General features: G+C 49.4%; 2 protein-coding genes across 11 annotated transcripts in view; one reads left to right on the forward strand and one right to left on the reverse strand.

Moving 5' to 3' along the window:
• The window catches only part of Lpin2 (lipin 2), a 66,287-nt gene extending 62,715 nt beyond the window's left edge, over positions 1-3,572 (forward strand). For all 7 annotated transcript variants that reach the window (NM_001357791.1, XM_030249977.1, XM_030249978.1 and 4 more), the window contains 2 exons: positions 170-273; positions 581-3,572. In NM_001357791.1, coding sequence (NP_001344720.1) covers positions 170-273; positions 581-725 — 249 coding nt within the window. In that variant the 3' untranslated portion in view covers positions 726-3,572. The remainder of the gene's footprint in view (positions 1-169; positions 274-580) is intronic.
• Positions 3,573-5,925: 2,353 nt separating this feature from the next.
• Positions 5,926-20,979, reverse strand: part of Emilin2 (elastin microfibril interfacer 2) — a 59,385-nt gene continuing 44,331 nt past the window's right edge. For 2 of the 4 annotated variants that reach the window (NM_001357336.1, NM_145158.4), the window contains exons 5-8: positions 10,078-10,446; positions 9,734-9,766; positions 8,873-9,001; positions 5,926-6,847 (exon numbers count right to left, since the gene is read on the reverse strand). In NM_001357336.1, coding sequence (NP_001344265.1) covers positions 6,510-6,847; positions 8,873-9,001; positions 9,734-9,766; positions 10,078-10,446 — 869 coding nt within the window. In that variant the 3' untranslated portion in view covers positions 5,926-6,509. The remainder of the gene's footprint in view (positions 6,848-8,872; positions 9,002-9,733; positions 9,767-10,077; positions 10,447-20,979) is intronic. The other 2 variants (NM_001357337.1, NM_001357338.1) reach the window with 2 other exon arrangements.

Here is a 20,979-nt window from a genome sequence, read left to right on the forward strand (position 1 = left end):
TTTGTACTGCATCCTATGGGGGCGGTCTCCATATCGCAGGTTTACTAACAGTGTTGGTCCATTGTCTGACCTCCTGTGTACTCTGGGTTTCTCTAGAGACTCCCACTTTTCAGTCGATGGTGTGACTCTGACTTGTGAGGAGGCAGCTAAGTTTCCATTTCTTCTGCAGGATGTCTATGCTTACACACAAGTCGGAGTTCCAGACTGTAGGATATTTACTGTGAATCCAAAGGGTGAATTAATCCAAGAGAGGACCAAAGGGAACAAATCATCGTAAGTACACTCAGGCTGCGGCCGGCGCCCTGCAGCCAGGTTATAGCTGAGCACAGATGAGAGCCAAGGAGGGCACAGCCTGAGGAGCAAAGCTCTACGGCTTTGAGGGTTTTTTTCCTTGTGGATAGCTGCTTAAGGAGTGTGTGTGTGTGTGTGTGTGTGTGTGTATCTGAACCCTGAGGTGTAGTGCTAGCTCTAAGTGGTAAGCAGTCCTCCTTTAATCTGAAGAGCCAGCTTTACCGCCCAGGGTCTTGTTTTATGTGTCAGTTGTAAAGTAACCACTTGTCTCTTGCCTGATTCCTCCCAGGTATCACAGGCTGAGTGAGCTTGTGGAACACGTGTTCCCACTTCTCAGTAAGGAGCAGAATTCTGCCTTTCCATGCCCAGAGTTCAGCTCCTTCTGCTACTGGCGAGACCCAATCCCTGACCTGGACCTGGATGACCTGGCTTGAACAAGGCCTCGATGGCAAGATGGGGGGCACTGGCACTGGCCCTCTTACAGAGGAAGACCCAGGAGCTGACAGTCAGGAACCTGCTTTCCAGAACAGGGACGGGGACCCGAAGCTGGCACTGCCACCTTCTTTCAGCTTCCTAGGCCACCACTCAGCACTTAGAGTAATAAGGGGCCCTGGACCTGCGTTAGAAGCCCGTGCTCTAAAGCCTGCACTCCTTTACTTGTGGGCTCTCACGTGCTTCTGTGGAGTTGTGTACTGGGCACCACGCAGCTGCACATCTAAAAAGGAAGAAACCAGAAACTGAAAAAGAATAGACCAGCACATTGCTACACAAAAGTAAAGAGTTCAAATCTCCACTGGTCAGTTGGGATCGTTTCTCTCTCTAACCAGGGCTTTCTCCAGAGGTCCAGTTAGTGCTGCCAGCTCTGCGTGCACACCCTCCTCGGGATGCCTCCACTCTCACTCACTGAACTAGGACAGCTGCTTCATGTGCCAGCACCGTGAGCCCATCTGCCCCAGCATGGGCTGTAAAGTTGGGGGGAAAGCACCCTAGCAGCAGCGTCTCCTCACCTGTCCCCGCCGCAGTGAGAAAGAAGCGCTTTAAGCTGCTGTTATGACCTAGCAGAAGAACAAATGCACAGTTCATGTCTGGAGTGATGGTGAGACCTTGGTTTGAATCACAAAGAAGGCAGTGGCTTCTCAGAAGTGTAGAAGGGCAGTTGCCTGGGGTCCTGGGAGTCCTGTTCTCTGACACTGTCACCTGACTTAAGTGGCCCTTGGGGCAGATTATTTCAGAACAGGATTTTTGAAAGTCTGGGCTTCATATTTGCTGAGGAGAAAGCCTTTGGCTAGTGGCATTGACCAGTCATCTGGATTCCAACCATGTAATGCAGTCATGGAGGCCTGGGAGAGAGAGGCTCCTGAGTGCCTGTTGAGAGCCACACCTCAGCAGCAGCAGCAGCCCATCACTCTGACTCACCCTCATGCAGTTGATAGTGCAGATGAGGCCTCGTGGGGATGTGGGGTACCCCCGCACCTCCCTGGCGGCCTCAGACACTGGCCTCGTTAAGTGCTCTTGTCAAATGTTGGAGCAGATGGCACCAGGGAGAGTTATGTCCTCAGATCTGCAGAGCCTTGCCCAGCTGGGTGTGGGCAGTTACTAAGAAATCCATCTGAGTTCGAGGTCAGCCTGGTCTACAGAGTTAGTTCCAGGACAGCCAGGACTACACAGAGAAACCCTGTCTTGAAGAAAAAAGAAAAAAAGAAAAGGGGTGGCTATTTTCCAGATTGGAGAGTTGAGTGTCCTTGCCTCATTTCAGTATTGCAGTTGAATGCAGAGACCTTGGTAACAATGTTTAATTAAAGAAAAAGACCATTTGAAACATAGTTGTCCGTGGCAAGCCCTGGAGGCACGTAGTCCCAGAGAAGCAACGCAGGCTCCCGGCACTGTGCTGATGTTTCCCACAAGTGTTCCCTCTGCTCCGTGAGTTACTTGTGTTAGGTAGTAGGGAAACTTGGCTATGTTCATGTGACGTTCTCGCCAGTTAAGTGAAATAAGACTCTACTAAAGCAGCCACGGGAGATTTGAAGCCTAAGCCATCACCACCACAGTAAGAATTGTGCACTTAACCTGAGCTTGGTAGAATAGCCACGGTACAGAAAATCCTATGTTTTCTCTTAGACCTTCTGTTTTTCCTTTAGGGAGTCTTTGCCTCACTAGTCTGTTTCCTTTTCCTAACAGACATTTTCTTTGGACACACGGGCCTTTTCAGAAGGTCCAGCGTAGGCTCTGGGTCTCCTGGCCTGTGCAGAGTGATGGCTGGTCTTTCTGTCCACGTGTCTGTTAGCGCGACACTCGTCCCTGCACATTGATGAGTGGGTATTTAGGATAATGAATGTAACTCTTATTTAAAGGAGTCTCCTTGCTGAGAGTAGATGAGTACTATTACTGTAGTGTATGAAGTATTAGGTTTGTGCTGAAAATCCATTGCCATTTGTTACAAATGACATTTGTTCTTTCTGTGAAAGAGAGATGCCCTTAAGTGTGTTTGCACACAAACCCCTGGATGGCTTGTTGCAGTGTCACCTTGTCTCGATGACAGGTGATGCTGAAGAGACACTATGGCAGACCAGCCACCCAGTCCTTCCGTCAGTTGTTGCGTCAGTTCAGTCTAATTTTAGTGTTTGGTGTTGAGTGTTGAAGCTTGCACTGCTGTAGAATTGATGGCTGCTCTCCGTCAGGCTGTGTGGGGTGTACACGTGGACCTGGAGCATGCATGTGTAACCATATGATCAGTACTGCAGTTCCTGTAGTCTAACCCATCTGCATAGTCAGTTGGAAAAAGAAATGTGCTGTTGTAGTAACGTAGAACAAAAGCTGCTAAAACAATGTAGAGTGGACCAGGACCCGAGCTGAGCAGCAGGAGCCTCTGTTCCCTGCAGCCTGTGGGGCGGGTCCAGCCTTCTGAGGTGCCCTTCAAAGCCATCATCTGAGAGAAGAAACGGTTCAGGCGACATGAGCAAGTTTCTGGGAAACTTTGTTTGAGAGCATGCTAAGGTTTATTTAAAACCCCAGGAATTGCTCTTTCCAGGTGAAAAATTCTTTTTTTGACCTGAAGGCAGAGGAAAGAGTTCCCTGCTAATGATTCCATTCAGCTGATGAAGTACTTGATTATTAGAGAGCAGTGCCACTAAGCAGCTTTAAGTTGTCCGTAATCATTGTAAACATCAGTGCAGTACCTTCAATATGGTAAAGATGTTGTCTTCAGATGAATGGCTCATATTTTGGTGCAGTGTTTGATGTTCACAAAAAAATGTTACAATAATAAACTAACATAAACTGATTGCATTGGGCTCCTTCCTTCAGGGACTTTGACCGTATCAGTGCCAGAGATTGATAATTACAATTACCAGTTATACATAAACATCACTTTGGCTTTGCTGACTTGCTTGTCTAAAGGAGGGACGACCTCTTCCTGTTGCTCCCTTGCAAACCCTGGCTCCAGAAGAGAAGCTCCGCCCACAGGAACTATGTCTGCCTTGTAGATTCTGTCAAGAAGTGATTTGTCCATCCATCATTTCCCTACACTCTAGTTCCCACACCAGCCCTTCAGAGTCTCCTGGCCATGCTGCTCAGTTTTAATGCCTCACCTTTATTAAGCCTTTCCTGGGTAGCAGCAGGTAACAGTCCATCAGATTAACAGAGTACCCATGAACTTTTTGTAGCACAAGCCCACATCATATGATTGATGGCAAAAGTTAATGTGACATCATCCTCCCTCAGGTCACTGGGCAGCAGATACTACGTCTGCTGGATCGCACAGGAACCACAAGTCTTGGCAGTGGGGCTATATTTTTGTCCTAGAAAATATCTGATTCCTCTAGGCAGTTTTAAGTGCTATGAGAGGATAGAGTTTGGCAGCCCTCACCCCTGTACCTGCATGTGTACCTCCTTCCATGGTAAGATGGCACAAGAGAAGCACAGATTGTGTTTACAAAGTGGATGGGGGCCAGACACCGCCACTCTTGAGACTGTAGGCCTGGAGTTATGGTATCCACTTCCTTTCATGAAGCAGATACGTGGGAAACAAGACCAATCGTCACTGGGAATGCTGACTATATGCTAATCTGGAAATGATTTAAAATACACCTCAGGCATTCCTCCTTGCAGATCCCATTTAATAGTATTTAGTCATTTTAATGGTGCCGTTTGGTGGTGGTACGTATCAAGGGCAAATTGCTCCAGTTCTTAAAAAGCACTGCCTTTTTCTCAAGTCACCAAAGCTCCCTGATTAGAGAAGTTGTACCCTGAACCTGGTGACCCTGTGGTATGTACCAGTCACTTAGTCCTCTTAGGAGGACTACTTGAGGCCAGCATCAATTAAAAGTACTGAGTAAGTACTTAAACTCTGTTTATACCTCTGACTCACTCATGGACACATGACTAGAAGGGGTGTGGTGACTTAGGGAGGGGCCATTGCTCCAAACTCCCCTCCTCCAGACACGCTCTAGCTGTCCCTGTTTTTCATCTCCAAAAAAAGACTGGGGCTCCCATTTTAAACCCATCTCCTGCGTGGGCTGGAGTCCAGTTTGCATCCTGTTTTGTCTTCCAGTGAGCACATGCCTACTGCTGTGGCCCAGCTCACTCCGCCTTGCTTGTTGGATAGAGCGAGCTAGCTAAGTGCACCTCTGCCAGTAACGAAGTCACACACTGGATGATCAAGGTCTGTTGGATGCTCGAGAGACCTGTCTGGGAATGGGGAACACAGTGGCCGTACATCTCCGGTCGGGCCCCTGCCTTACAGCCACTGAACACTTGGCCACTTTGGCACTGAATATGGTCTTCAAAGAAGAGGGAAGGAAACGGACAGAAACATTCGTGTGAGCCAGCCGGGCTTTCCTAAAAGTACTGCTGCTCAGGGTTTTCCATGCGTCATTTCTCAGACAGCAGAGGGCACGCTGACCTTGGTAGCCAACTCCCCAGCTGTGGAAAACCGGGCAGTCCATGACCCGCCTTCCAAATATCCCATAATAACTTTGCAGACAGTCCTTGGAACCTAGTATATTTTGACTACATTAGACTCTTCTGCCAACTGGTTTAGGAGCAAGGCAAGGCTATTGAAACTGGTTTCCCTGTCTGCGCCTTCCACTAGGGACCTGGGGGAGTTGCCTTTCCCTACAGGTGCTGGCTGACAGACCTGGGTGCCTAGAGCTGTGTGCTGCTGTTGGGAAAGTGTCGTGTCAGGCCTCCCAGACCCAAATGTGCTTGTCTTCTCAAATGATCTCCGTTTCCAGCCGGCCCCCCATTTTATATGGGGGGGGGGCTTGTTGCTTAGGAACCAGAGTTTGTAGCCAGAGTTTGTAGTGCTATCTCTGCCAGTGAGCTGTGCAGTGGAGCAACAAGAAGTCAGGCTCATTAGCCTGCAACCAGCTCACCTCCCCTAACAGAGGCCCTCTTCAGCCGCAGGGCCACGGTACACCCTGACCTTCAAGGACATCTGGATGTGGTTTTCCAGCCAAAATCAAACCCCAAATGTCTAAAGCCTGGAAGCTGGCAGGTATGGGATGTTTTACATAACGACTGGGGTTAATTTACACAGTATTCTTTCAGCCATAAAAAATGCTCTAGTTTGTTCCCACCCCACCCCCGCCCCCGGTAACTCCCAATCCATAAGGCGCCAAATACAGAAAAGGAACATAGTGATTCCAACATCTTTATTGACGCTCCCTGTCTTTGCACTTATATTGTACATGTCATTTAAGGAGCCTGGCAAGTTTCATAAATAATGTCTCTCACATCCACCTTGGTAGCAGGGCCCAGGGGAACAGAGATCAGTACCAGACGGTAACAGCAACCAAGTGTGGAACAACAGCCCATGTTAAACTCTCTGGGTCCAGGCCACATAAGCACTTCAGTGTTTAAATCTTCTACGTGCAGTGTAGAGAGGCGCATCCGCTACAGTGTCTTCCAGCTGCATCAGGCCCAGGCCAGTCGGAACAGCACCAAGTAGATTCAACCCAAGAACTTCGAGCAGAGCTGGCTTATAGGCGGCACAGGAGAAGCCAGCTTCCAGCCAAGGGGACATAACGAGTCTTCTGGTTGTCCAGTGACAGAAGTAACCATGTGTCACTTCCACAGCTGTCTGGAAACGAGGGATGGCAGGCTTTTATCCTGGGGGCAGGCAGAGTGTGTGCAGCAAGCTAGATCAGTGCTCCAGTTACATAAACCAAATATATTAAAGCTTTGGAGTTTTCACAGCCTTTCTTCCCTTCCTGGTCTCCCTAGAGGTGAGAAAGGAAAGGGTACAAGAAAACACCACTGAAGGTGGAGTACATTTCATCAAAGTCTGTGTGAGCCAGTCTGCCCCCAGTCACCACAACATTGACTCCATCTCCTGCCTTCAAGTGCACAATGAGGTGGAAGGCCCCCGGGCCCCCACAGGTATGCACAGCCCCAGGGGGACGATGGTATTCCAGGAACTCTCTCCTGTACCCAGCCGTGTGCAGCTGGGCAACACTGGCGTTGGAGACAGACAGGACGGCTTCCACATAGGTGTCTCTCTCAGGGGTGAGGGTGGCTGTGATCAAGTAGCGCCCGTCGTATGGTGCGGTGAAGATCCCTACAAAAAGCCAGACACAGGTGAGCTGATCTGGTGTCTTTGACGCCCACACCCTGGCTTCAGACTACCTTGGACCCATCTCACACAAGGCCACTTGAGATTGCCACCGATTGCCCCCTGGGTTTTAGCACCCATTGACTTGGATAGGTCAAGATGCTTAGTCACCAAACCTGTAGAAGGAAGGCTGACTTGAGAGTGTACCACCTACTCACATCTCTGTTCCCAGAATGAATATCACCGCCCCCCCCCCAGTGACAGGTGCATTCTAGACAGGCTTTCTACCATGCACATAACAGCCCCAGTGTGGCCTCTCACACATGCAAACCACAGACTTGGGCCACTCTTCATTTCAGAGCCAACTGTCCTGGGCTTGTAACATCCAAAGAGTAAGACCTCCAATACCCCAGGACTAAGAGTAATTCTTGCCTAAATTTACAACAGTCCAGGAAACAGAAGCCAGCCACGGCCCTACTGGGACAGCAGCCAATTTGACCAACATTTCTGGTCTGCCATGTATGTGGCATGTGTGACCTGGAGACTTGGGACCAAGGCCCAGCCCCTGCCAAGTTACAACCTTCCTAAATCTCTTAGACAGCAGCCTTAGGAGGCCACGCTAACCCTCCTCATCTATAAAAGAATCAGCCTCTTGGGTGTAGGTCATATTCACTTGTAGCCAGAAGCCCCACTGTCTTCTAACCCCAGGGCCCATATAATCTGGAAGGCAAAGGAAGTGTCTAGAGATGGACTACCCAGGAGTGGGTAGGGGTATCAGGCCTTCATACTCAACAGCTAGATGTCACCATGAAATTAGGGTCCTGAAACAAAAGACCCATTTAAGAGTCTAGCCTTCAAGTATGCCTGGGTCCACCCTGCCCCTTCCATGCTTACTATTTAAATAGTATCCTGATTATAACTCCTAGAATCTTGTTCAGGCCCCAGTGTACTGAGCCAAGCTTCCATTCGCCTGTCTAACAGGGGCAAGCCTAGCTCAAGGGCCTCCTGGAATTTCCTTCATAGTCCCAGCCTGCTCGTAAAGATCACCAGCCTGTGTGAGTGGACAGGGGGGTCCCCACAACCAACGTAGCCAAAGGGAAAGAGTCCCCTCACTCCCAGTCAAAACCCCCAACTCTGGCCCAAACCCTTGAAGCATAGATTAGAAAGGTTGTTTGGAGCAAAGCTTGGCAGCCTGGGATACCTGGCTGCTTTCTTGGAGGTCTGCCAGTGACTTTATCAGAACCAGCGTGACTTAGCCAGAGGGGAACCAGGCTTGGAGTTGTAGAAGGAATGGCTAAAGATTACCAAGAAGATGGCCAGAACCCTCACCCTCCCTGCGAAGGCCATGCCTATATGAGAGCAATGGCTGCTAAAGGCAAGGAGGGGGGAAAAGGCTCGAACCCCACCATGAGCCTCAGAGGGTTGCCACATAGTCCAGACAGAGAATTACCCTTTAAGGGGTAGGAAAAACTCGTGTGTGACTATCAGGAGATGGTCTGGGGACAGGTGAGACACCACAAGCCAGAGGAAGGGCAAGATGGCTGTGCTGTCGGAGCTCCTAGCAGCTCCTTCCACAGTCTCCAGGGTTCCCTAGAATAGGCATGGGTGCTACAGGCACCTTCCAAAGTCCACTGTTTAATTCTGTCTCGGTATGTGAGGCCCCACACACTAACTAGCCTCAGTCCCTTCTGGAGAGAACACAGCCCCCCCCCCTTTTTTGGCTCATCATAAAAACAAGATTCTGAAGGGAGTCCCTGCCTCTGAACATTCATAGAGAAAGCATGCTTGATGGCCGCTAGGGGGCGGATGGAGGAGAGGGGGCTGGGGTGTGACGGGTCATAGCTGGCAAAAAAAAAAAAAAATAATAATAACCATTAAGAATTGAGCGGCAGTTCCAAAAGTATAGTGAGGCCATGTGCTGCCCTCCCACGCTGCAGCCCAAGAATTAGAGGTCTGGTGGCAATCCACTGCCCAGCTTAGGTTCTCCCCAGCCTCCGTGGAGCCAGACAGAATTCCACTGTAGATACTCACCAGTGTTGGGGTTGTATACATCCCCATCGTTCACCAGCACCTTATTGAAGAGAACAACGCCTCCATCGCTGGGAAAAGGCTTCTGGGTAAGACCGGCTGAAAAGGACACCAGAGTGGGCAGCGGCACCCCTAGGGCAGAGAGAAGCCAGAGCATGTGGACCTGCCTATCTTCTGAAAGTCCAGAGACTCCCCTTGGCAGACCAAGGGCTAGTACAGAGAAACTGGACAAATGTGTGAGACACACAAACTGCATACGAAAGCCTCAAAGGGATTGTCTGCGTAGTGTGCCTGCACGCACATGTGCGAGTGCGTGTGTGTGTGTGTGTGTGTGTGTGTGTGTGTGTGTGAGAGAGAGAGAGAGAGAGACAGAGACAGAGAGACAGAGAGAGAGAGAGAGAGAGAGAATGAGAATGGAAGGTGAGGTTGCTGTGCACTGAGAGAGAGAGAGAGAGAGAGAGAGAGAGAGAGAGAGAGAGAGAGAGAGGAGAGAGAGAGAATGAGAATGGAAGGTGAGGCTGCTGTGTGCTGCCTAACTGCATCCATCAGGAGCTGATGCTGGGCCCATAGAGAATCATCTAGGGAGCTGCTGGCTTGTAAGCCAGTAAAACTCATCAGGACCACACAGGGTACAGCCCACCCAGCCTCCCCTTGGGAAACATGAACAGAGACCATGTAGGAGGGAGAATTCCTGCCTCTGAGTCTCTCTAGGGGTTCAGTCCACAGAGACCAAGACCAGGGTGTCTGCTAGGTGTGGAAGGGCCTAGGCTCCAGGCTGTCTACCCATGTCAGCAGCCCCAAGGGAGGAGACAGGAAATGCAGGGCTGAGACCACCAAGGAGAGCAGGGATCCGCATAGACATACCTGGGGTGGTTACAGGAGGTGACTTGGGGTAGCCTGAAAACAAAGAGAGTGGAATGTCAAGTCCTGCACAGATATTTTCCAGACCTCTTTCTCCCTTCCGGGATGGCTGTAGTCCCCAATTCTGGCTATGTCAACCTCACTATTCTCACCCTTCCCTGGGTTTTGTGCTCCTGATACCCACATGTCAAATAAGCAAAAAAGAGGCTCCTCTGAACTCTCGTGCCCTTCGGAAGCTACCTTCCTGAACTTTGTCCCCCAAAGGTGGAACTCCGGACCCACAGAACACACCAACGGGCAAGGCTAGAACAGTCTGCCATCATGTGTCATCTGCAGGGCAGACTTACCTGGTGCCCCTGCATAGCCTTCCGAGCTATGAATGGGCCCCTGCCCCATCTGGCCATCCACTCCCCGAGGCAGGCCCCTTCCGGACACGCCCATCCTGCCTGGAGGCCCCGCCTCTCCAGTCTCCATGATGACGCCACTAGAGCCAGGCAAGAAGGGCAACCCCGTGCGACCAGGCCAGGCAGGCAAAGGTGGTGGCTGCAGGGGCCTCTGGGGCAATACTGGCTGCTGGCCTGTCTGTGGTGGTCCTGCAGGGTCTTCTGGCAGTGGGGTCAGCCGGGGTGGTTCAGTGGGGGCCTCCTCTGAAGGTCTGGTGGATTCTAGGGGAGTCTTCCCAGACGGTCCCTCGGTTGCTTCTGAGGGTTCCTCTGCTAGAAGTGAGAAAGAAAACAATGTTCAAATGTCTCCAGGTCCCCTGTGTAAGGCTTCCATGACCTTTGATCAGTGTCACTTGGTCGACTACAAATGGCTGTGCCTGTGTAGCTGAGGCGCTCTCTCCAATGGGACATAAACAGTACTAGAGCCTGGGACAGTTTGCCTGGCATCTTCTGAAGGAACTCCAGCCAAGCTGCCACTGACTACCCACGGAGAGCTGGGAAGACAGCAGGGGCCACCTCGAGGTAGATGGCAACACTCCAAAACAGTGCGATTCAGGCTCCAATACACGTGTCCTTTCAACGCATACTCTTGTCATGGATGAGTCACATTACCACGAGGCTAATGCCACCACTACTACAACCTCTAAAGCAAGCTAGCCTCAGCGTCAGGCCACTGGCCTCACCGCTGGCTTGTGAAGAAGGGCTGTCATGAAGACCCCTTGACTTCCCCATCAGGTGTCAGGAACCTTGGTTGCCCCTACAAAGACCCCAAAGAAACACCACACTTTCAGATCACCAGTGGAGCAATCTCCTGTTTCGGGTGTTTCTGCCTGTCTGAGGTGGCCACCACAGTGACTCAGCCAAGAGCTGCCACCCTTTCCTTCCTCTGAATACATTCCTGGAACTAGCATTCTAAAGACCCCTTGCTACGTGCTCACAAGACATCTGAAAACATACTGCTCGCGAATGCAGAGAGCACCTTCCTCTTTCATTAGTCTGGTGCCTCATATGTCCCAGGACATAGAGCTGGACCATGTGAGGCTCCATCAGCCACTGCATTTTGGCCCACTGTCTAGAGTTGCTTTAAAGTTCTATAAAATATATATTGTACATGAAATACGTGCCCTCCTTCCACCCAAGAGCCGATGATCAAAACGTCCTCCCGAAAAGTTATTTCTCAGCCGTTTTCTGATCAATTTTCAGAATAGGCTCCACAGAAAATAATTCCAGTAGTCTCCATGTCAGTTCTCCTAAGGGAAACATCTGGATGACCCCGATGTGGGTGCAGGCAGTAAGCAGATGTGATGGAATGAGCAAGGCAGGAGGGTCACAGGTTCTAGGCCAGCCTGTGCCTGCATTCCACAGAAACAAGGGATGAAGCCATGAAAACAGAGTTGAGGGTCTTTCACAGGACAAAGGTTAAAGGTTATCCTGGAATGTGGGGAAGACAGAGATGGAAAGCCCTGTGCCTGCAGGCACGTCCAGAGAAAGACCAGCCCAGGGCTACCAGGAAGCAAGGAAGTTCCAGAAGAAAATGTGCTAATATTTTAAACACAGAACTGAAAAGAACTTGGATATATTTTATAATATAGAAAATTATGTTGAGGGGCTGTTGGCAGTTGATGGCACAGTTTCCTCACATATGAAATCTATTTCCATTTTTTCCTATATGTGATGTGCATGGATGCATCCTCTGTATGTGGTACCTTTGTGTAAACAAAGTAGAAGCTGGAGGTTAATATTGAACCAGCCTCAGTGGCTCCCCATTCCTCGCGGGGGCAGGTTCTCTCGATCAAACTTTGTGCACACTGATAGAGCTCGTCTTGCTAGCCAGCTTGCTCTGGGGATAGATATCCTGTCTCTACCATCTGAGGCTAGAATTACAGGCATTTATAAGAGTTCTGGGTCTTCACTAGTCTTTGCCCATACTTGGCACTTCTGAGCCTTTTCCTCAACCCCTTGTGAATATGGACTTTTTTTTTTCCCCTGAAAGGTCATAAGCCAATTGTGGTGGTGCCTGCCTTTAACTCCAGCACTCAAGAGGGAGAGGCAGGAGGACCTCTGTGAGTTCAAGGCCTGCCTGGTGAACAGTCAGGTTTAGGCAACATGGTGAGACCCTATCTCAAAAACAGAAACAGGATGTGAAATCAGGAGGGGAGAGACTTTTCTGGGAAATGGGTAAGATGGGAGAGAGAAGAAATGAAGGAGGTGGGTTTCTTAAAGGCACAGAGCATTTTGGAAGATGGCTCCATGGGTAATGTGTTTTGCCAAGCAAGCATGAGAACCTGAGCCCTACCCCTAGTGCCTCCGTGAAAAGCCAGTTACGCAGGCACTCACTTGATACGTGTGTGCATTCATGTGGACAAACACTCATATACCTAAAATAAAAATCTTAGGGCTGGAATGATGGTTCGGCGTTGCAAACACTGGCTACTCTGGAAGACCCAAGTGCAATTCCAACATGCACATGACAGCTCACAACTCTGAGTCCCAGGGATTTGATACCTTCTGTCACCTTCAGGCACCGTGTGTGTGTGTGTGTGTGTGTGTGTGTGTGTGTGTGTGTGTGTGTCTGTGTGTGTGTGTGTGCGTGTGTGTGTGTGTATTGTACAGACATCCATGCAGGCAAAACACCCATACACAAAACCATCTTTAAGAAAGGTAGGAAGTGACAAAGACATTTGGCCTTGACCTCCACCCTCGACACGTGAAGGTGTGTACAAGTGTACACATAAAAACCTTAAAACAAGGGAAGAAGGAATGGAGGGTAAGGGGAGGTGAGAGGTCTAAGAGCATTGCGCAGTCATATGAAAATGCCATGGGACATTCTGGATAATTCATATGCACTAGTCAAAAATCTGGTTTTCTACGGCCTATAAACCCAAACCTCACCTCCTCTGCTATCCAGTTCCCACTCCAGCGCTGGTGACAAGCTCTTCCCTGAGTCTCCCTGACTTGGCTTTGCTGTGCTGTGTCTACCCCTGAAACCACCCATTCAGCACCCATCCTTGCTGTCAGTCTGGTTCAAACACCACCTCCTCTGGGAAGCCCTCTGAGATCTGCCCAAAGGGGCTTAAGCAGTCTTGCTTCTGCAGCATGAAGCAGTTTGGACCCTCTGTGATTTCATCTATCGTCCATCTACAGCTGGATGGTGTGCCCACCTTCACCATCTCTGGTCCCCAGGACTTAGCATAGGGCCTGGCATGTGACACGGAGACAGAGGCTGTGATGGTTTCTATGATCCAGCCAGGATACCAGGAACCCTAATTCTATCCCCCCAAACCATTGCCACTCTAGGGATCTACTTGTACTGCTTCAGGGCGCAGAACCATGAGAATTCTAAGTCATTTCTCTCAACACCAGGCTAATCAAGAAATCGAGAACTTAAAATCCCGTTTGAACACAGAAGTCGGGGCTCCAGGGATGAGCAGAGCTGCGGTCAAGCTAGACAACAGTGAGAAGGCTGGGCCTGACTCGGCTTGGGGCCCAGGCCCAGCCTCTCCCTGCTCAACTTGGGCTCCGCCCAGTGTCATAGGGCGTTTCCACAGATTATTTATTACTGAGTCCCAAGCAAGCAGAGCAGCGCTCAGTTCAGTCTAAGGGAGAGATTTCCCCCCGAAGGCACACATCTCTCACCCAGAAAGTGAATCTCTCACCTGAGGAGTGAATGACTGCCAGGCCCAGCTGCCCGGGGTTTGGGAGTGGGGGTGAGGGGGGATGGCCACCAGGAAGAGAGAGGAGTGAGTGAGAAGGAGGAAAAAGGAGGAAGGAGGAAGAGGAAGAGGAAGAGGAAGAGGAGAGGAGAGAATGAGGAGAAAGACAAGAGTAAGGAGGAGGAGGAAGGAGAAGAGAGGAGGAAGAGAGAGGAAAGAGGAGGAGAGAGGAAGAAGGAAGAGAGGAGGGAGGAGGAAGAAGAGGAGGAGGAGGAGGTGGTAGTGGTTGTCTCACTCCCTGGGTGACCCTGCCCTGTCTTCCAAAGCTCTGATTAAGTTTCACTGTGGCATCTCATGCCTATCATCCCAGTACTTGGGAAGCTGAGGCAGGAGGATTGCTATGAGTGTGAGGCCAGTATGAGTCATAATGACCTCCAAGTCAGCTGGAGAATACAGAAGAAAACTATCTCAAACTAAGGGGAGTAGGGGAGCCAGTTAAAAGCCAGTGTCAACTTCACTAAAACAAGACTCCTGCCGAGGCTGGAGTGCTACAGCGGATGTCTCCATCTGAGCTGACCCCCTCCAGCCATCCACAGGAGTTAGGCTTTTACCTGCTGTCTCAGTATCCCAGGGCTAGAGGGGCTGAGTTCCTGGCAGGAGGATGCTGTGTCCCTGGCAGCTAGATGGTGCCTAGTCACAGAAAGACTACATGAAGGCCACCCTCATGGTTACTGTTAAAGTCCGCCTTCCAGGGTTCCCGGTCTGGCTGTGGGAAGCCAGGGAACGCTCCCTAGTGGTCAGCCTCTGCAGTGCCCCCTCCTGTCACCCAGGCAAAATCCAACCTGGTGCTGACTGTAGCAAAGGCATGAATGCCAAATGGGGTCCATCAGAAGACTAGTGGGAATACCTGGTTTCCTTGTGTCTAGCATTTGCTCAAGAACAGGGGGCAAGGGGGGGGGTGCAGAGAGAGTGTTAGCATTTTGTCTAAGCTCCGCCCCATAGTTACCTGGCAATAGCCAGGTGTGCCTGACTCACTATAAAAGAGGCTGCTCATTCCTTCTGCTCTCTCTTGCTCTTGCTTTCTTGCTCTCACCCTGTCCTCTTGCCCCTTCTCCCATCCCATTCCCTTCCACCCTCTCTTTCCACATGCTCATGGCCTTCCTCTGCTTCTCTACTTCTCTACTTTCAACTCCCCTCCCCACGCCCTGAATAAACTGTCTTCTATTCTATAGTTTACTGTTGTGTAGCTGGTCCCTCAGTGGAGAAGGGATGCCTCAGCATGGGCCCTCGGAGGCGCCCCCCTTCCCCCACACCTGACTACACCTCCACCACACATATTCCTCCTCTCCCTTTATCTTTTTATAAAACACAACACAGAGAGAGAGACAGAGAGACAGAGAATCAGAGGGGGGGGACTAACTGGGGAGATGACCCCCTGAATAAGGTGCCTGCAGTGCACGCATGATCACCTGAGTTCAGACCCAGACCCCAGCACCCATCCATGCCAAGCACCTAGGTGCAGGTGCTTTGAGAGGGAGGCAGACACAGCTGCATCCCCTGGAGTGTGTTGAAAAATGGAAAAATAGATTTCCAGGATCAGTGAGAGACTGTCTCAGAAATAAGGAAGAAATACTAGAGAAGCCCATGGTGTTGAGAGCACAGGGTGCCCTTGCAAAGACCCAGACTCAGATTCCAGTACCTATGTCAGGTGGCTCACAACCTCCTGCAACTCCAACCTCAAACCCATGACCCTTGTAGCGTCTGAGCACATCAGCACTCGTGTGCACTCGTTCACATACATACGATCCTTAAAAAGAAAATTAAACAGTTGAGGTGGCAATGGCTGAGGAAGTCGCCGAGCTTGACCTCTGACCTCCACATGCACATATATACACCACATACAAAATCACACACACACAAAACCATGTTCCACATTTCTGTGTTAGGCCACAGTTGTAGCTATTCTTAGCTAACCACATACGGGTCATGGATTGGACTGCCTGAGCAAAGGATATACCTTCCGGCCATGTACAAAAGCCAGAGAATCTACATATGAACCCACTACCTAGATACAGTGTATATACCTATACTCTCAGCACTTGGAAGTTTGAGGCAAGAGGATTGCAGTGAGTTCAAGGCTAACCTGGGCTCTAGAGTAGCTAGCGAGGGGTACACATCAAGAGCCTGTCTAGCAAAAAACAAAACAAAAAACAATAAAGGAACAACAGGGTAGCTCAGTGGGTATGCTATCCAAGTGCCTGCTATCCAAGTGTGACAACCTGAGTTCCAGCCTAGAGGACCAGCTAGCCTGGAGCATGCAACATGGCAGAAACAAGAGACCCTGCCTTGACAAGGGGAGAAGAGAGAACCCACTCCTGGAAGCTGTCCCCTGACCTCCACATGCTGTGTGTGCTCACTACTCTCCCTATTTTAATAATTAAAAATGTGAAAGAATGTAGAGGAGTGGCTCTGATGCTTCAATTTAATCAGGAATCGGCGAGTGCTGCTGCTGAGGTCCTTGTCCCCAGTTGGTTCTTGATCAATCAACAAAGATGCCATCAGCCAATGGCTGGGCAGAAAGAAAGAGATAGGACTTTCAGGTTCCCACAGGCTAGGAGAGAGGGGGAGGAGGAGAATCAAGATACTGGGCGGGGGGGGGGGGTGGAACAGTCTTGGAGCTACAGGGGAGATCTTCCACAACGTTGGTGGAAAGGGAAAGCAGCCCATAGGCTTCACAGGAGGTATCTGGGCAACTAAACGAAGGGCAAATTTAGAGACATGAAACTAGGAGTGAAGGTAAGGGCACGCTAGCCTCAGGAGGCTTAGAAGAGCCCAGCCATTGAGCCAGTAAGAGAGGTTAGAAATGAGCTAATGTGTGTGTTTGTTCTATCTGTGGATCCAAGAGAGCTCCTGGGACTCACTGGGTACTCAAAGTGGTGTAGTCAAAACTACCCACTACCAAAACAAAAACAAAAACAAAAAACATCAAACTGACACTACAGAATGCTAAGGAACAAACATGAGATGTCCCCAAGTATGGGCCCTAGGAGGACAGCCTGCAGAGAGAGGAGCAGTCACTTGGCTACTCAAAACACGGGTTCCAATGCACTAGGGCCAGTTACTGACCCTCCCTGTAGGAGGGTGAAGAGGTTCCAGCAAGACACGAGGCTTAGCCATGCAGTAGCAACTGGTGAGCATGTGAAAGGCCCCTCAGATCTCACAGGCAACCGCATGATCTGAACTGTTCCCTTGACAGCACGGAAGGGGAAATGCACCCAGTGGAAGGAAGGGCCCTGCCCTGACCATACTGCTCACAGAGGACACCGCGGGGACCTTCTTTAAGAACAGAGAGCCTGTGGCCACTCCAGTCAAGAGCAGTCAGATGTGAAGACAGTGAAACCCATGGAATAGAAGAGAAGTCAAAACTGGTACAAAGGTCTAGTTTCTGCTTGGTACAAACCAGTGAAAACAGGAACACCAGTACATCTGTATCACATGTGTTACTATCTGTGGTGACATCAAAATTGAAGATTTTTGTGCCACAGCACTCAACCCCATGGTGGCAGGGAGAGAGGGTCAGAAGAGAGGGGGTGGGACCAGCCTCACTTGAAATTTGTAGAAGATAAATTCACAGTTAATCCCAATACTTATATGAATAAGCTATGAAGGGAGACACATCAATGGCTGGCATTGGCTGTGGATGCAGCTCTGGGGTACAGTGCTCACTGAGTACACTCATGGCAGCTAGTGAAAAGCTTTAAGACAACAGAGCCTGTATGTAGGCTCACTCGCGTACCTCAGCGTGTATTAGTGCAGTGGTATCAGTGTTGGTAGTTTATCTGTTCCACCTCATTCTGGGCACCTCTTGCCCTTTGTGTCCCTACCTGCCCTGCTACTTGTGACTCCATTTCCTTCCATTTCTAGGACCGATCTGGAAGTAGCTTTTTATTTTAACAACCAATTCCCAGGGCTCACCTCACCTCTGCTGAGTAAATCTCCTGGGTGATCCATGTCTTCAAAGTTACACAGGGCACACACATGTGACCACATGGAAGACTCTGGACTAGGACACCTCTGTTCAAATACAGAATTTTTTGTTTTGTTTTGTTTTATGTTTTGTTTTGGTTTGGTTTTTGGTTTTTTCGAGACAGGGTCTCTGTATAGCCCTGGCTGTCCTGGAACTTACTCTGTAGACCAGGCTGGCCTTGATCTCAGAAATCCGCCTGCCTCTGCCTCCCAAGTGTTAGGATTAAAGATATGTACACCACCACTGCCCGGCCCTCAGATTGTTTTGTTTTGTTTTAACATTATTACTGTTTAAAGTGTATGTGTATATGTCCTGGAAACTGAATTCCATCCTCTCTCTAAGAGCTGTGCATGCTCTTAATTGCTGAGCCATCTCTCCAGACACCAAATTCAAAATGTTGATGAATAAAAGCTGCTATTGACAGCAACTAGGGTATAAGAAAAACCAGATGCCCCAGGGAAGAACCGACTGCCTGACATGCATATTCCTTTGGATTTTCTTGTGAGTCCACAGAATTATGATAGTCCATCACTGTACCTTGGACCCAAGCTGCCCCCAAATTCAGTGGATTCCAAGCTTGTGGCCAAAGCCATCAGGGTGCAGCCGACAGGCCCCAGCCCCAGCCAGACTGCATGGCTCAGTAACTCCCTTCGCTAGTCTGTGCTTTTCCACTGTTACAGCTTACCATAGGAAACCTGATCAAAGTAGGAGCCTTCCGTCTGTGGTATAACAGAACTCCAAGAGGAGGGATTCCCAAGATAAGGCCAGGAGCCACAGCAGCTCCTCACCACAGGATGTTGAAAGGCTGTTTGTGGTTGTATCAAGGCAGGGCTGTCCCTTCTTGGAAGCATGACAGGAGACTTCCCGACCACAGCAACTTCTCTCTTTCTCAACCCCAGCACCTCTCCTCTCACAAGATAGAGGGGAAATGGTGGTTCCTGAGAGACTCCGTGTCAGCTTATCCTCATACATAAGAGGGGTTGATCTTGCAAAAGTAGTTTCTATTGATATTTGTGCTACAGATTAAGGTCCCTGGCAAGAAGGCAGGTTCCACCCTTTGTTCTTATCTGGGAGGGTTAATGTTGGGCACCAAGCATGCTCAAGGGCATGAGGGTGAATAGCCACAGCTTGAGGAAGATGGAGTGAATAACAAGAAAAAGAAGGTGCAAAGATGTGTTAAATTCACTTAAAGGGCCAACAGTGGCCCCCACACACATGGGAAAATAAAAGCCAGGACCAACAGTGCCCCCCACGTGGGGACCCAGGATTACACCCCCACCCAGAAGGTTGTAGAGGGAATCTTTTGTGCAATGTATGAAAGCTTCACCACTCAATAAAAATGCCTATGGCCAATGAGCTGGGGCAGGATTAGAAGGTGGGACACCCAGCATAGAGAGAGGGGATTCTGGAAAATAGTCAGGCTCAGGAGATTCACCCTGAACTCTGAGATGCATGAAACTGAGGAGACAGTAACTAGCCATGTGGCACTCTTAGAATAAACTGGATTATTGAGATATGAGCTAGTTAGGGAACAGAGCCAAAGCTGTTGGTCTCAGCATTTATTCATATCAATGCTCAGAGTCGTAATTTCATGAACAAAGAGGCCAGGTGGAAAAACATGAGGTTACAGACAGTCCTAACTATGGAAGGTCTTGGTGCACTAAGAACACGGGGCTTGAAAAACTCCCAGTGTATTTATTCATAAGAAACACACTTGTAGTCAAGAAAGGGTGCCAAGAAAGGAAAGGGTAAGGAGGTGACATCACTCTGCAGCTCTCTGCAGTTCTCCCTAGAAGGGATTGACCTATCATAGGCCTCCACTCTCCTCCCGGTAATAGCAGGGGAGTGGAGTGGGGCACATTGAAGAATGGAAAGGGGAGACAGCTCAGGGGAGCAGATTCTACCCCCATTGGGTTGAGAGTGAATTAAAACAGGCGGGGGAGGGGTGTTCACTGATTACCAACTGCTGTCCCCCAACTAACTCACAAAGCACCATTGTGACTGTTATTTCCAATGCAGAGACGGAGAAAGGAGGTAGGTAGGTGTTCAGGGTGTAAACAACCTGCCCATGTCACAGAGTTTCAGTACAGATGAACTGGGACTTCAAGGCTGGGGAAAGCCACCATCTCCAGTTGTTTCTCATAGTATATCAAATCCCTTATCCTAGCCACATCGTGTGGCACAACCAGATTCTGACCCTCTTTTCCCATGGCAGCCTCTCACCTTCTGTCTCACTGAAACACTTAGGTTTGCAACAGAACAAATCCATTCCTGTCCCAGAGCCTTCCGGACCATCTTCCTGCTAAATTAATTCTTGCTTCCCGTTATCTATCTATTCTGTTTTATCTTTCCTCGGGGTACTGATTGCTAACTAAAGTCAAACTTTCACCACCATGGCTGTTCTTCTTTTCCTCTAGAGTGTCAGATCCATGATGGCTGAGACAGGACAGAGCTTAGGAGAGATCTGCTAAATAATCTACTGAACCAGGTGTGGCGATACCTGTGACCTAGGAACTCAGGAGGTTGAGGTAGAACAATTACCATGAGTTCAAGGCCAGACTGGGATCTAGGTAAGAGAATAAGTGAATGAAACATGAATGAATGAATGAATGAATGAATGAATGAATGAATGAAAATGTAAAGAGTCAGGAGAGCTGCAGGCAAGAGCAATGAAATACTATAGTGATTACCTGCAATCCCAGGACTGGGGGGGGGGGGGGGAGGCAGGGAAATCTCAAGATCTAGTCATTCTAAGAATGAATGGTAATTAGTAGTAGTAGTAGTAGTAGTAGTAGTAGTAATAGTAGTAGTAGTAGTAGTAGTAGTTGTTCATTTTTCAGAAATTGTATACCCATCAGAGTCTCAGGAGATTCATATATATATATATACATACATACATATATATATATACACATATACATGTATGAGTTTATATATAAATATGTGTGTCCATATATGTGTGTGTGTATATATGAATGAGAGCCTTTTTTGCATATGAATCCTTTTTAAGCCCAGGCAAGAGCACATGCCTTGATAGGATACAAGAAAGACCCTCCTGAGGCCAGCTGCATAACTGAGTCCACCTATGGACCTCACAAGAGCAGACAATAGGAACCTGAGTTATAT

The sequence above is a fragment of the Mus musculus genome, chromosome 17 (genome assembly GCF_000001635.26).
Source record: "Mus musculus strain C57BL/6J chromosome 17, GRCm38.p6 C57BL/6J".
NCBI lineage: Eukaryota > Metazoa > Chordata > Mammalia > Rodentia > Muridae > Mus > Mus musculus.